This window comes from Sarcophilus harrisii, chromosome 2 (assembly GCF_902635505.1).
Source record: "Sarcophilus harrisii chromosome 2, mSarHar1.11, whole genome shotgun sequence".
NCBI classification, from domain to species: domain Eukaryota; kingdom Metazoa; phylum Chordata; class Mammalia; order Dasyuromorphia; family Dasyuridae; genus Sarcophilus; species Sarcophilus harrisii.
The window spans coordinates 360778735-360795590 of NC_045427.1; the positions used below are offsets into that span (position 1 = coordinate 360778735).

General features: G+C 35.4%; 1 protein-coding gene across 2 annotated transcripts in view; it reads right to left on the reverse strand.

Moving 5' to 3' along the window:
* Positions 1-16856, reverse strand: part of WDR25 (WD repeat domain 25) — a 249026-nt gene that overhangs the window by 215850 nt on the left and 16320 nt on the right. For both annotated transcript variants that reach the window (XM_003756555.4, XM_031953249.1), the window contains one exon: positions 8122-9014. In XM_003756555.4, coding sequence (XP_003756603.2) covers positions 8122-8967 — 846 coding nt within the window. In that variant the 5' untranslated portion in view covers positions 8968-9014. The remainder of the gene's footprint in view (positions 1-8121; positions 9015-16856) is intronic.

A 16856-nucleotide genomic window follows, 5' to 3' on the forward strand; every position in this document is an offset into this window, starting at 1 on the left:
GGTACAGCTAAATACACTAAGAAGAAATCTGTAATGAAGGTTAAAAAAAGTTTTCAAGACACTCAAATGTCAAAAAAAGGGAAGACACCAAAAGAATGGAAAATATCTCAAAAAAGGCTATGGAGAAGTCATTAGCAACTTTTCCCTGATTTCCAGTAAAAATGGTACTGTAAAAGGTCATAAAGGAGCCCAATACTCAGACATATAAGCCAGGAAAGGTCTGAAAAGAGCATGAAATGAAATCATGATCAAGATTTTCAAAGAAAAAAAAAAAAACTCCTTTATCCAGACCAAAACTTCATAAAAAGATAGCCAGAAACAAAAGTTTAAGACCTCTCTGATAAATAAAGCAGAATAAACACAAATTTAAAAAAAAGGCCCAGGAGTATTCTGATTAATTAGAGACCCAACAGAACACAATGAAGTCCATAGTGATATGTTCCAAGTCAGGAGCTAAGCATTCAGTTGAAAAATCTCCAACAAGGTCAGAAACAGGCAAAGATCTGAGGTAAAAACAATCTGCAATCTCACTGGGTTGATGCTAGTAGGCCAAAAAGTCCACAGTCATCTGACTTAAATGGCTTTAGAGGGCCCTGATATTCACGGTACACTGACCCCAGATGACCTGAGGGGCCAAAAACCTGCCAGTACTTTGAGTACAAATATACTACAGAAGTAAAAGTCCAGAAAATTGAGTTAAGGTCCAAACAAAGTCTGATAACACATCCAAGAGTATGGGAGAAGACAGAGTCTGGCTTATGGTCAAAACGCCAAATTAAGAACTAAGATTGACAATATTAATAACTAGAAGATACCAGACACTAGGAAGAAATAGTAAGGATCAAGAGAAGAAGCACAAGAGGCTAGCCCAAAAAAAGAGTGGCTATAAAACAAATACTAGCAGAGCCTCAGAGGCAGGAAAATGGGTTAGTCCCAAGGAAGAAATAAAGAGGAAAAAAAAAAAAAAGAAATGACAAGTAACATAAGAATTGGGAGGAAGAAAGGAAGGAAGTCTAAAAGAAAAAAGAATTTACCCAGACAGAGAAGCAAGGATAAATAGACAAGTAGTTAAATAAGAAACAGCTTCATGTGTATAGATCTACCTGAATTGAACAATGACATCAAATCTTGCAGCCCAGAATTAAGTTAATCAGAGCACATGGGTTTTCCTTCCTCATATACTTCTCTACCTGATTTTTGATTATCCTCTCAGATACAGAGTAAATTAATGAGTACGACTCAGGTTTCTCTGTGGATTATGATATATCACATTATTCAAATGTTTGCCAAATGTAAGAAAACTTCTGATATCATTCCTTTTTTCTACCTTGTTGCTAAGCAAAGGGTTTATGTTTCAGATCTAAAACCATCATAATTGTGAGTACCTAATTGATATTAATAGAAACAAAATGGTGGAGGCTAAAATAGTATGTAACACAAGCACATTCCTTACAAAATAATTACCTTAAAGCTTTAAATTTTGATTACATGGTGGTAGTCCTTCTCCAGGAACCCAGACTGCCAATGTAAAGGTTAGTTAGTAATGAGGTCAGCCCAGAGAGTAAATAGGTTTTCATAGGCCCAAATGAAAAATATGAGACATTACAGTGGAGTGGCCATTCCACATAGGAAGAATTACACCTAAAAAATTAAATATATTGGAGCACTCAGAAGGTGCTAAAATTCAGGAATTCTTAACATAGGAAGAACTTTTTTTTAAACACTTTGATAACAGCATTTCAAAATACCGGATTTTCTTTGTAATTCTATGCATTCAAAAACATTATCCTGAGGGTTCATAGGTTTCACCAGATTGCCCAAAAGGTATATAACACTTTTTTAAAAATCACTTTTAAAAAAGGACAAGCATCCCTAGACTAAATGATAAAAGTATTTATATTCCAATAAAGGGAGGGAAAAAAGTATACCTTCAGAGAGCTAATGAATTCAAGAGTCATAGGGGTATTTAATATGACCGAGGGCCCAGGAGGGCTTGGTTCTATTTTGATGATCTTAAAAGATGAAACAAAAGAGAAGGGAAAAGAATAAATCAGGAATTAGGAAAAAAGGAGTAGAACTCATTTCTCATAAATGAAGTGTGTAACAAAGATAGTATAAACATAGTGAAAGAGGTGGAGGGAGAATGGACATCACTTGAATCTCACTTTTACTTCAACTACATGAAGAAGGATGAGAAAAATAGCAACAGAGACAGATAAATAGAGACAGAGACATAGAGAGGCAGTGAGACAGAGACAGTTAATTGTAGAATATATTAAACTCAAAAGGGAAATGGACTGGGAGAGAGGAAAAAGGTGTTTATGTGGGAGGGTAAGGTCAAGAAAGAAACAATCACAAGAAAGTTCATCTTCAGAAACCAGAGTATAAAAAAGGAATTAAAAGAAAAAAAAGTGGGGAGGAGGAAGAGAGAGGAGATATTGACAGTGACACCAAAAAATGGAAAGAAAAAAAATGAAGCATTTAAAAGAAAGAAAAGAAGAGAACATTTGGAAGATTCAGGGAGACAAACAAGCAGAAAAGCTTTGGAAGCAATGTGTTGAATTTATTAGAGACTTTTAAAAAGGAAGCAGGTTGAACATAATATAGATTTCTAACTTCATATACCATTCTCTTTTTGTGTGGAAATGTTTGTTGTTATTTGTCAAGTTTATAATAACAAAAAATTTAAATTAAAAAACTACTGATGACTATGTCTACTTTCTTTCTAATAAATGTGAAATTATTCCATGCAGTATATCAAAGGTAGTTGGGGAAGGGAGAGGGGAGGAAATGTGTTTGTGTATGTCTGAAAGACAGACAGACAAAGAAGGGGAGAGAGGGAGAACAGACAGAGGGGGAACAGTCAAGCTTTCATAAACTTTCTACAGAAAACAGCTTCATAATTCTAAACTAACTGAAAATTATAACAAATACCAGATCCCAACTGTGTGTGATTAGAGAAAAAAAGGACCTGACTCAATGGAACACAAAGCAACTTTAAAGGCTCTCTTCCAAAAACGAATCTTCTATGTATATATCATTATTATTTAAGAATCCTTGAGAGAAGTATGACTCAAATGAAGATACAAAAGGACACCCCCAACCCACTCCTTCTTAGAGAGGGGAGGTCCACAAATGTTACAAAGTACAATTTTTCCATCAGGGGCACTGATTTTTTTCCCTTTTAAAAAACACCATTTGTTATACAGCATAACTCTCTGGGAAGGAAAGGAGAAGGGACACTGGAGATAAAAGAGAAGACATAAATGAAAACTTATTTTTAAAAGATTCCTTGATAGATGCAACCACAGAGGTAACTTTAATTTCAACTATCCTTGATTATTGATATCAAGTGAAGCAGCATAAAGATGTTCCATACCATCACAGAATGGGGCAAAAGCTAGGTAGGTGGCACAGTTGCATGTAGTACTGAGCCTGGATTCAAGAAGACTTGAGTTCAAATTCAGTCTCAAACACTGTGTGATTCGAGTCACTTAATCTATGTCTACCTCAGTTTCCTTATCTGTAAAATGGGGATAACAATAGCACCTGCCTACCAGCATTATTGTGAAAATAAAATTAGATAGTATTTGTAAAATACTTCATAAACCTTAAAGCATTATATTAATGTTATCTATTAGGTTATGCCTGGAAAAAGGGATTCCCTATAGATAGTAAAGTCCTCCAAATACTTATATTTATATAAATTACTTTGTCCCTGTTGCATCAAATCCTGAGATATTAAAGGACTTCTGATCAAGATCAGAACATTCAAATGTTCTGATCAACATTCAAAATAGCCTAAAAAATACTAGAGTAAACACCAAGTGTCTAGTGAATACCTGTAATCCAGATTAAGGTATGCAGTTGGATAAATGGCCATTCATTCATTTGCATTTTCTCTCAAACAGACATCACAACTGGCTTGGACTTGGGAAAGTGAGCTTGACACAGCCCTTTCAAAGATTCCTAATTAATAACACACACACACACACACACACACACACACACACATCACCTTGATAAGACCAGTATTCTTCTGATGACACTGGTAAGTATCACATGGAACAGAGCAAAAGGCAAAGCTTACAAATTACAGGTGACTCAAAGCAATAAAAACTGCACACTGCACACCGAGTTTTAGTAGCCTGCAGTATGTCACTAGTAGTGACTGCAATGGCTGTATCAGTTGGTTTAGCTTAATTGTTTCTCTATGTGACAAGGGAGATTTCTACTAGTAGAAAAATCTCATGTATTTTCTTTCACATTAAAAAATATCAATGAAACTTTAAAGAAGGAAAATCATAAAAGTCAAGAAAATGAACAACTGAAAAAGTCACCTCACTTGACCCAGAGCAACAATGATGATACCCTACCTGCTCAATGATTAGCAAACTCCCATTTCATTATATTCACTCCATCATCAGTGATCCTGAAACCCAGCAGTTCAATGCCTGACATACAATCCTAGTTCCCATCCTCAATTCAAAATTCCTTCAGGTCATAACCTCCCAAGGTTCCACTCCAGATTTGCCCACACTCTGGAGTGCATGCTCTATAATTAATAAATTTCCTTTAATGCAAAATCTCTTTCTTCTTCACTCTTTCCATCTCCTAATATTTGCTGAGATATGGGGCATCTCAAAACATCCCTATTCTTTTTATTATTGGCTACATGTTTATTTAGTAATAACTCCCTCTCAAGAAACTGGTTATGATGTAACTGGAATATTCCTTGCTCCCAACTGCCATCTGCAGTCCTATCTCAACTACTTTGACTAAGCAACCTTTCTTTCTTAGAGGCTTATGCCATCCAGTTTAACAGCCAATCTAAATCTTTGTGGCTATTATCTTTATCCTAGAACACTCTTCTTCCTACTTCAATGAGTTCAGTGCCTGACTCACAATCTTTCTTCCCCACCTCTATGTTCGTGAACTCTGAAATTCCTTTGATCACAATCTTTTATCATTCCATCTTTCCTTATGAATGATCTAATAAATGACTTCTAATCCTATTCTTCATCCTCATTGTGGTCTCCATTCCCTCAATTTCCTCTGTTCTTCCCCAGACTATATCCCCTGACCTGGTTATACTCTTTCTCCCTTGATTTCTTGGGAAATCAATTCAATTCTACATCCAAATCCCTGGCTTTCTTGTCCTGTCCTACCTTGCCAAACCCCATTCTTGAATTATTCCACCATTTATATCCTTTGTTCCTATTCACAGGCTAGGGGAGCTAGAGAAAATCGCCATACCAAGTTGGTTTGGCATGCTACAAATTTGTGTCATATAATCCCAATCAGGTCCTTCCTGCAGCAAGACAAACCTTCTATTCGTCCCACAACTGATTTGCTAGCTAAGTATCCAGAGGGGTACTCCAAACTTTTTCATGTCTTTAGGTTCCTATCATACCTTCTGTATATATCCTCTCAGCCATACATCAGATTTCAAGTTATTTACATATGCTAGAGATAATAGGATGAAAATTTTTATTTCAAACCAAAAGTATAATTTCTACTCACAATTACTAGTATTTAAAGTATATTTGTATTATATATAAAAGAAATTTTAGCAAAATAAATTTTAAAATTCTCCTATTGATTAACATGTTTGGTCATTCTAGATTACCAAAATGACCTTTTCTTAATCCTGATCCACCTTAATCTATCTGTAGCATTTAACACTATTGATCCCCTTCTCCTCCTGGCTTTTGTTTCTTCTAGATTTTCATAACATTATTCTTTCCTGCTTTTCCTCCTATCTTTTCTAACTATTCTTTTTCAATTTCCTTTGCTGGTTCTTCATCCATGTCAACTCCTCTGACAGATAATCACACACAGCTCTGTACTAGGCCTTCTTCTTTACTAGCTCATTGCCAATCTTATCAGCTCCATTAGATTCAACATTTATTTCTATGCAGATGATTCCTAGCCCTAGTCTCTTGACTAAGCTAGTTACATGTTATTAACTTCTTCAACCTCTCGTTCATCCCACATATCCAGTCCGTTGCAAAGTCCTATAATTTCTTCCTTCACAACATCTCTAGAACATATCCCCTCTTCTCCACATCTAAACAGTTGGCTCAAGAGTTCATCATCTCTTTTCTGGATTTTTGCAATATCCCACTGTCTGGTCTTCCTTCCCAAATCTCTCCCCACTCCAAATCACTCCCCAAAAGTAAAGGTTATCTTTCTAAAGCTTAGATCTAATTATGTCACCCTCTGCTCAAGATGCTCCAGTGGTTCCTTATTACTTCCAAGACCAAATATAAACTCTTCTACCTGACATAAAAGTTCTTCATAACTTGGCTCCTTCCAGCCTTTCCTATGAGAAGACTAAATTGATTCTGTACTTTTTAAATTAATCCTATTTTGCAATTAACTGATTTTGTTCCATAACTACTAAAGCCATGGCTCTTTGTCTCTGAATTTAGTTGCAGAAATTCTGTTGTCCTATAATGAATTAAGTTTAGAAATCAAATTCTTCTATTATTCACTGTTCTAGTCTTACCTCAACAAAATTCATTGTTCTTAAGGGATACAGGTAGACTTGAGGGAATCTGGTCTAGTATCTTTACACTACCAACCCATCCTTCAAAAATGTCTAATTTGCTATCCCAAAAAGTCTGACTCACTATGTCTAATTTTGCCAAACAAAAAACCTTTTCACAGATAGAAAAGAAAGGATTATTGCTAGCTCCTCATTCCCAACTTCTGGCCAATCAACTTTGCCCCACACCACAACTATGCAACCAAACATGTTGTCCCCAACCCCATGCCAATTCTATACCCAATTGTATTTTTTACTTACCTACCCTGTTTTGTTCTTTATTTTGTACCTCCCAAAAACTATAAAAGGGGAAGTGTCCTACTAGGGTTCTTTGGCTAAAATGAGGCAGCCATTCACTCATTCTGCTGGTAGGTAATACCCCTGTTAGTAAAACATTATCTTGCTCAGAAAAAATGTACCTCAGTCTACCTTTGTGAATTTGTCTTTCATGACACCTGCCTTCTTATCCCTTATTACTATATGCCAGCAACAAGTTTCTTTAATGTGAAAAACTATCTCCACACTGGCTGGCCACAAGGCCTAGAATGATCTAGAAATCAAAGGATTTCCACCTCTTAACTTCTCTGGCTTCCCTCAGGACTCAGTTCAACTTCCACCTTCTAAAGAAAGCCTTTCTTGGTTCCCCCAATTTCTAAGGCACTCCCTTCTCAGATTACCTTCATAAACTCTGGATATGCCTAGTATTATCTAGATATTCATATGTTGTCTCCATCATTAAAATGTGAAATCCTTGAGGGCAAGGACTATGGAGTTTGAATTTGAGGGAGAGGGGGATTTGTTTTGTTTTAAGGGATTTGACAATTCAGAGCTTAATTCAATAACTGCCACATAGTAAGCACTTAACAAATATTCATTGACTATTTTGAAAATCTCCTTTACACATGACCAGTTTACCTGTTATTTGACAAACATGCTTCATACTCACCCTTGTCATACTCTACCAGAAGGCATTCCCTCTGTTCAACATCTCCACTAACTAAAATATTTTTTAAGATCCAGCTGCCTCCTAAGTGGAATTCTAATTTCCATAACCAGAAGAGCTTCCTCTCTCTTATGAACCCTGAAAGTTCTATAAACTATTCATATCTCTCTCATATACCCTGACATATACATATAGATTTGTGTGCTAGTCTTCTCCTCCACAGTCCCACTCTAAAGCACTATTAGACCCTTGAGAGAACACTCATGTCTTATTAATCTTTATATAATAACAACTCATATTTATGCAACACTTTAATATTTGCATAGTGTTTTCCTGACAGTAACTCTGCCAGAAAGGAATTATTAGAATCATCATCTCCATTTTACAGATTAAGAAATTGAAGCTCGGTCTGTGAAAATCATTTGCCCACAGTCACAAAGGTGGCAAATGGCAGAACCTGAACCAGCATTAGATCTTCTAATGCCAAATTCCAAGTTCTTTGCACTACCTCCTACTGCCTCTCTCTATTTCCCATAAGGCCAAATGCAGAACCTTGAATACAAGAAGTATTTAAACAATAATGAATTAAATCTTATAAGACTTTTTTTTTTAAATTAAGGAATGTTACCTTGAAAGTTTTATCCATAGAAGCTGAAAGAAGCATGTGACTGTATTGTAAAACTGGACACCACTGGACACTGTTGACTGGTCCTTCATGCTCAGACATCTGAAAGACTGACTTCTTTGGAATTGCTGTTGATTTATACTCTGCTTCTAAATATGGCTTAATAAAGTCAGAAATTACTATAGCTGTGCATTTTCTCATAGGGCATCCTTCCAACAAGGATGGACAATCCGTTTTCTGGTTTTGTTGCTCAGATTTCTCTCTCTCATTAGTTCCTGCAGTTAATGTTTGTGTTTGTCTCAGTCTTTTGGGGATGTAAGGCTTAATTCCTCTTTCAACAAAATCCTTGTTCTCCCGTCTTCTTTTTTCCAAAAGGCTTCCATGTTGACCCGTGGTTTCCAAAGACATTAAAGTACAGGAAGATGAGTTGGGAACTCTGAAGGCTTCATATGAAGGCCTCATTTTATTAACAGATAGACCTGCTACTTCCCTATTGCCTGACGATACAGAGTTGGGAGATGTGATGTAATCTGAAGGGATGAATGTGTAGGGTTTCTCTTGGACCTCTGTGGTAGGCCACTGGCATCTAGGATCTGGACAAGACTTCCAAGCTTTTCTCTCTGTCTGAGGTTCTAGGAGACCACATATCCTAGAATATTCCTGGATAATGCCTGAACCAGTATTCAGGTTGTCGCATCTAGGTTGTGGGTTGTTTTCACACTTTGTAGCTAATATGTCAGATGGTAAAAGCTGACCAAGGTTTCTGATGCTCTTTTTTTGGCAAGAACCATTAGAATTGTCGACCTCAGTTTCAGAGTCAGAGTCATCATAAGCTACCAAGGAAGCCATTGAAGGACCAAAAAGCTTTTGAAATCTTCCCTAGGAGTATAAAATACCTAAAATTATTAAAAAAAAAAAAAAAAAGTTATCAGAAAACATGGTGATGAAAAATTTTCACAGGACCACAAATTTACATATAGTGTAAAATTAGTTGTATGAGTAATAGCTATCTATGTCTATGTAGTTAATGCTTAATGAACCAAGCAAGGCCTTTCCACTGTAAAATATTTATTAAAAATAATCATCACATCAATTCTGATGAACGTGGCCATTTTCAGCAATGAGATGAACCAAATCAGTTCCAATAGAGCAGTAATTAATTAAACCAGCTTTACCCAGAGAAAGAACTCTGGGAGATGACTATGAACCACTACATAGAATTCCCAATCCCTCTATTTTTGTCCGTCTGCATTTTTTATTTCCTTCACAGGCTAATTGTACACTATTTCAAAGTCTGATTCTTTTTGTACAGCAAAATAACTGGACATGTATACTTATATTGTATTTAATTTATACTTTAACATATTTAACATGAACTGGTCAACCTGCCATCTGGGGGAGGGGGTGGGGGGAAGGAAGGGAAAAATTGCAACAAAAGGTTTGGCAATTGTCAATGCTGTAAAATTACCCATGCATATAACTTGTAAATAAAAAGCTATAATTTAAAAAAAAAAAAAAAAAAAAAAAAGAATAATCATCATGAGGCAGCTAGGTGGTGCAGTGAATAGAGCACCAGTCCTGAAGTCAGAAGGACCTGAGTTCAAATCTGGTCTCAGAAACTTAACACTTCCTAACTGTGTGACCCTGGGCAAGTCACTTAGCCCCAACTGCCTCAGGAAAAAAAAAAAGTATAATCATCACAACTCACATGAAATTCAAAACTAATATCACTCTAGAAATCCCAAATGTTTCTGGGTCACCTTCCTTAATAGTCAATTGCCATGTACTGAAAAAATACAAACTCATTTAAATACTATTCTAAACAAGAAAGGCAGATATTTGATGAAAACATTTTTATATCTTTATTTATGTCTCATCTTATTTGTAGAGTCTTTGAGGGAAAGAATGATGCCATCTTAACTTTTATATAATAATGGCGAGTATAAACAAATATCTATAATCCCCATTTGCCTTTGGAATACATGTCAACACCTTTGTAAAACATTCCAAAAGCAAAAAATGATAACTTTTTAATGATTCCCTGTTCTTGAACTCAATTCTATTCATAAAAAATGTAAGGACCTACTATGTGCAAGGCATTGATGATTCAAAATGAAAAAGCAACATAGATCCTTGAGGAATTTCTAATCTAATATAGAGGGATAAGGAGAGAGGAAAGAAATAAAATTAAGTATGATCCAAAGTAAAATATGATATGGGTAAGAAAGAATATCCTACATAAAAGCCCATCAAAGATAACAAGGAAAAATTCAAATGAAAGTGTCAAGGCTCCAACCACTCCTAAATCTGTAAAGCAGAGTTTTCTCTGCTCATCCCTCAAACAAGGCTCAAAGCACAAGATTTTCCCTGTAAATAAGCAAAACATAAAAGAAAGTCATCCAGATAATCAGACCCCCTTGAGATAATCTGCTTTGATACAAAGAAATGTCACCCAATTCTCTAGTCCTCCTTACTAGGAAACCACTTCTTAATATAATAGACCAATATATTTGCATCCCAAAGTCCTGAGTTCTTGTGGATTTATATTCTATCTATACATAGGTTGTGAACAAGAGGAACACTAGGCTCCTGGAAATGGCTGATGCCTTGCTGCTGCATTGATTGATCAATCAATCAACAAGCATCATTTGTGCCAGTCATTGTGCTGGATCCTGGAAATACAAAGACAAAAGCAAAAGAGTTTCTGCCCTTATAAATCTAGCTTATAAAAAACTTGTAATCTAGTCTGAGATAAAGTGAATATGTAAAGATATGCAAAATAAGTATATGATAATTTGGGGTGAAACACACTGAGGTAGAGGAGTAGGAAAAGTTGCCTATAGAATATGTGCTTAAGCCACACCTTGAAGGAAAACAGAGATTCTAAGAGTCAGAGTTGAGGAAGAAGAGCATTCTACACAGTTGAGACAGCCCTGGTAACGAGAGTAGGATGAGGGATGAAATGCATTGTTCTAAGATCATGTGAGCTGGATTGTAGTGGAAAGGGAAGTATGTACAAAAAGGCTGTTACCCAGAGGTAACAGTGGAGGAGCACACATTCAAATCAGTGTTTTAGGAAAAGTACTTTGGTGGAGAGAGAGACATGTGGCATGGCCACTAATGATAAAGCTATTCCAATAGTGCAGGTGAAAGCTAAGAAGGGACTAAACTAGAGTGATGATTGTGTGAGTCAAGAGATGGGACCTGATTCAACAAGATTTAACAATTAATAATATGTAGGGTGAATCAAAATTAGGAGTTGAAGATAGCATCAAGGATGCGAACCCAAATGACTAGAAAGAGAGCAATGTTTTTGAAAGAAAAAATGAAGATGAATGAAGAATGAATTTGGAAGGAAAGTTAATTAATTTCCGAATGACACATCAATTTCCCTGCTTTACAATAAAGAAACAAAGAGATTCTAACAAGGTACTAGGAACAAATAGGAGAAAATCACTTTCAGCTTGGAAAGGAGGGGAAGAATCAGAAAAGGTTCCCTGAAAGAAGTAGGCCTCAAAGGAAGAGGATGATTTAACAAGTGAAAATGAAAAAATAAAAAGGTATTATTTCAGGGATAAGGGATGGATGGACTATGTGCATGCACAGAGATGAAAAAGGGACAAATTAGATCAGAAATAGGTAAGCAGTTTGGTTTGTCTAGGGCAGAATGTATAATCCATCAATCAATAAACAAGTATTTCAATCTCTAGTCTCAGAGTTGAGTCTAAATATGAAGTTAATTTAATGCATGTCCATAAAATAGCCATTTTTTGAGTATGAAATATAATGCCAAAAAATAAGCTAGAATTAGATTGTGGAGAGCCTTGAAATCATAAGTTTGTTTTGGAGAAGCAGAGGCAGTTTACGAGGGAGATAAAAATTAAGAAAATGAGATAGTTTAGGATTGGCTAACAAAAAAATTTTGAAGGAGAAAATTACCCTAAGTATGATAATTAAAAACAGTAAACATCTATTAGGTACTTGTAGTAGTCTAATAACTGTAGCAGTTCAATGTTACAGTAGTTAACATTTATATAGCACCTCATGGTTTGGAAAGCACTTAAAAATATTAACTCATTTGATCTTCACAAGAACCCTCTGAGGGAGGTGCTACTATTATTCCCATTTTACAGAAAAGGAAATTGATTTGCCCACTTTTATATAACTATAAAGTATCTGAGGCAGGATTTGACTCCAGAGCCAGAGCTTGGCCCACTGCGCCATTTAGTAACCAATTCTAGTACAGTTTCTGGTACATCTTATATAGCTTCTGCTATAGCTCAAGAAGCAATCTTTGTTCTTTCTACTGATGACAGTTTGTATCTTATTATGATAATAAGTTGGAGACAAACAGGCAAAATTGCTCAGCCCCACCTGATGCAAGCAGTTATGGAGATCTATCCAAAAGGGTTCCTTAGGCTTCTCAGATATTATTGTATCTACTTTAATTTAGGCTTAGAAAAAAGGCATATAACCTATTCCCTTTCATCTTAAAAGTTTCCTACCTCCACAGTCATCCTCTAAGGAAGTGTTATGTAATAACAATTTTAAAATACATATATAATGTAAAGTGGAGGGGGGGAATATCAATGGAGTATTGATGACACTTAATCTGAGTAGATAATGAAAGAAATGGTCTATACAATAAAACTGGTCAAATAAATAAATAAAATCCCTGTTCTATCAGGTGATAGCAATGATTTAACTGATAGGTTTTAAGATACCTGTGATAACCTCATATTTTAAGATCTAGGATAATTTTTTAGCTTTTAAATGGATAAAAAGGCCTTTGGAAGTAAGAGGCACCATGTTTTTCTAAATCATTAGTAACTAATCTTAGGTTGAAACCCAAATTAGGTTTACAAAGTATTTGAACCCAGAAATCAGGCTACTTAAGTCCCTTCATCTATTCTACTACATCTTTCTCTTTTAAGCCTAAACGGAAGCCAGTAATTACTAGAACCCTTTGGGGTATCTCCATAAACACCTGCAGATGAAGCTAAGCAGTGATGAAAGCCAGTCTTCAATTTATTATCATGGTAAGGTACTATGCGTGGAAAGAACAAAGATTGTAGCTTTTAAGCTCTGATAGAAAACAGATGAGAAGTACAAGAAAATGCACTAGACTGACCACTAGATGGCACAGTGGATGAAGCGCTAGATCTGAGGTCAAATCCTATTCAGACTCTAGCTGTGTTAATTTCCTTATCTAAAAAATGAGACTCAGAATAGCATATATCTCACAGGGTTGCAAAACTTAAAGTTCTACATAAATGCTAGCTGTTGCTATTATAGTAACTATTATCACTATACAATTATTAGTACATTACTATAATTAGTGTTATATTATTATTATTACTTGGGGTAGCTAGGTGGCACAGTAGATAGAATGCCAAGTCTGAAGTGAGGAAGACTCAATTTTCTAGTTCAAGTTTGGACTAACTAGCTATATGTGACCCTGGTCAAGTTACTTAAAAATCTTGTTCGACTCGATTTACTCATCTGTCAAACGATCTGGAGACGAAAATGGCAAACCACTTCAGTATCTTTGCCAAGAAAATCCCAAATGGGGTCATAAAGAGCTAAACACAACTGAAATACCAGCAATAAATTATTATTTCATCAGTCAGCTATCATAGTTGTTAGACTACTACAATGGACCCAATAAGATGTTTGCTAAGTTTAAAATTTTTATCATATCCCAGGTCAAGATCCAGATTTTTAATTTCTGCTTCTGAGTCCTTTATTAGCCAGTCCCAGACAGTTTCATGTTCTTGTTTTTTTCCCCTCCTGAATTACTTCTTGTTTCTCCAGAACAGGCATATGAGTTCAAGGCTCTCCACAATCTAATTATATATACACATATGTGTACATATATGTGTATATAGACATATGTCTATATACATAGACACACATGTATTTTACTTATTAGTTCCATATTTAGACTATACATATATATATGTATTTAGATATACTTATTAACTCTCCCATTAAGATGTAGCTTCTTTGCAATCAGGGAATATTTCATTATTTGTATTTGTGTCCTCAGTGCCTATAACATAAGTGTCTAAAAAATACTTGTTTACTGACTGATTGATAGATTGATTACACATTCTACACTAGATAAACTAACCATTTTCTGATATAATTCTTCCCCCTTTCTCCTCCATGCATTCACATAGGCCATCCTCCTATGGAGGATTTATAACTTTCTCATCTTCATTTATTAAAATCATCCTCTTCCTCCAAGGCCTACTTTTTCCAAGAAGCTTCCTCTGATTTCCCACATCCAGATGAAAGTGATGTTCTCCTACTCATATTTGCTAAAAGTACTTTATTGAGATGTCTGTATTACAATAATATTATAAAGGCTACAAGGCTCATATAGCTGTAAAACAGAAGCAATCTGTGGCCTTGTTCATTCAAACCTTCATGGTCTGGGCTAATAAAATCCTTAGGATCACTATATACCTATGTTGTACAAGGTTTTATGTCCTTAAGATACAAAGATAGATAACTGTCACAACAATTCATATTTTATGGCATTTCATAGCTTACAAAACATTTCCCTTGCAACAATAAAGTCCAAGTTTTATCCCTGTTAGGCATATACCCCAAGGTCAAAAATAGAAAGGATGATCCCATAGAAACCAAAACATGCATAGCAGCATTTCTATGGTAGGAAAGAATTCAAAACAAAGTAGATTATTATATATTACTGTGCCATAAAGTGAACGTGAAGAATTCAGAGAAGCATAGGAAGACATAGGAACATATGCAGTTAAGAAAAACACAATCAGGCGAGACTTACATGAACTGATGCTGAATGAAATGAGCAGAACCAGGAAATCATTATATACCTCAACAGCGATACTGTATGAGGATGTATTCTGATGGAAGTGGATTTCTTCAACAAAGACAAGATCTAACTTAGTTTCAATTGATCAAGGATGGACAGAAGCAGCTACACCCAAAGAAAGAACACTAGGAAATGAATGTAAACTGCTTGCATTTTTGTTCTTCTTCCCAGGTTATTTATACCTTCTAAATCCAATTCTCCCTGAGCAACAAGAAAACTGTTCGGTTCTGTACACATATATTGTATCCAAGATCTACTGTAATCTATTTAACATGTATAGGACTGCTTGCCATCTTTGGGGAGAGGGCGAAGGGAGGGAGGGGAAAAATCGGAACAGAAGGGATAATGCTGTAAAAAATTACCCTGGCATAGATTCTGTCAATAAAAAGTTATTTAATAAAAATATAAAAATAAAAATAACTACAAAACTGTAAAAAGAAAAAGAAAAACAATCAGAACAACAATATACACAACTACAAAAATGTAAATAAAAAGGAAAATGAATGCTGTGTAATTATAACTAAGCTTTACATAGAAGAGTTAAGAAATAATAGCAGCATATTGTTAAGAGTAACATACTGCAATATATTGTCAAACTCAGCTGATGTGTTTGTTTTAAAAAAGAATTTTTTTTCTCTTTCTTATTGTTACAAGGGATAACTTGTTGGGAGATTGAGGAGTGAGATATATTTGGAAATGGAAGTGACTGGAAAAAATATCACAAAAAAATTCCTTACCCCTGTTTTGTTGATGTGAAGACTATGGTTCAGAGATGTTAAGTCATTTACCTGTCACCATATGGGTAATAATGATCAGAAGAAAGATTCAACCCCCTATCTCTAGATTCCCTCACCAGTCTTATTTATCCACTCCAGCTATCCATCCTTGTTTATAGAAGGGCTCTGATGTGTCTAACAAATGCAATGTGAATTAAAATGGCATTTTTAATACTAAGACATATTAGCACAGAGAGAAGTCATTTCTGTCTAGAGGAGAATCTAAGAGGAAAATGTTAACTAAGCTTAGGACTATTTCCTGTGGCATACATTACTACAATGTAAGACAATACTAATGTGTATATCATGTATAATCTATTTAATCTATGTCTGTTTCATTCCCTAAATTACAAACTCCAGAAGGCAGAGTACATGTCTTATCTGAACTTTATATATTCCCCAAGATCTAGCTTAGTTAGATGTGTTTTTTTATATTATTTTAGGATTTGTAAAATAAGGTAGGTGTCAAGATAGCATGTTGTTGTTTGTCCTTCATTTTCTAAGATCATAACAACAGGGAGGTGATGCCATGATATGCAAGTGAATTTTATTTAAGTGAGGGAGGGCTGTGCAAAGTCACCAGTTTGCTTTCTCCAGAGCCATTTGGGTCCAGTGGTAAAATTCAGACCAGGCTGACCAGAGATGACCCTGGATGTTAGGAAGGAATATATTTGAGAACAAAGAGGGTGGGGAAAGAGAGTGAGAAAGTCAGCTTGAATTAAACATGCTTATATGAAAAGGGAAAACTGTAAGATAAAGTTTAGAAAGATAGAATGTGGACCAAAAAAAAAAAAAAAAAAACACCAATACCAAGTGTCAAGAAGAGAATCAGCTCAGAATCAATAAACCTTTGGTTCATACTACATAGAATTCCCAATCCCTCTATTTTTGTCCCCCTGCATTTTTGATTTCCTTCACAGGTTAATTGTACACTATTTCAAAGTCCGATTCTTTTTGCACAGCAAAATAATTGTAGGGATATGTATACATATATTGTATTTAACTTATACTTTAACATATTTAACATGTATTGGTCAACCTGCCATCTGGGGGAGGAAGTGGGGGGAAGGAGGGGAAAAATTCAGACAAAAGGTTTTGCAATT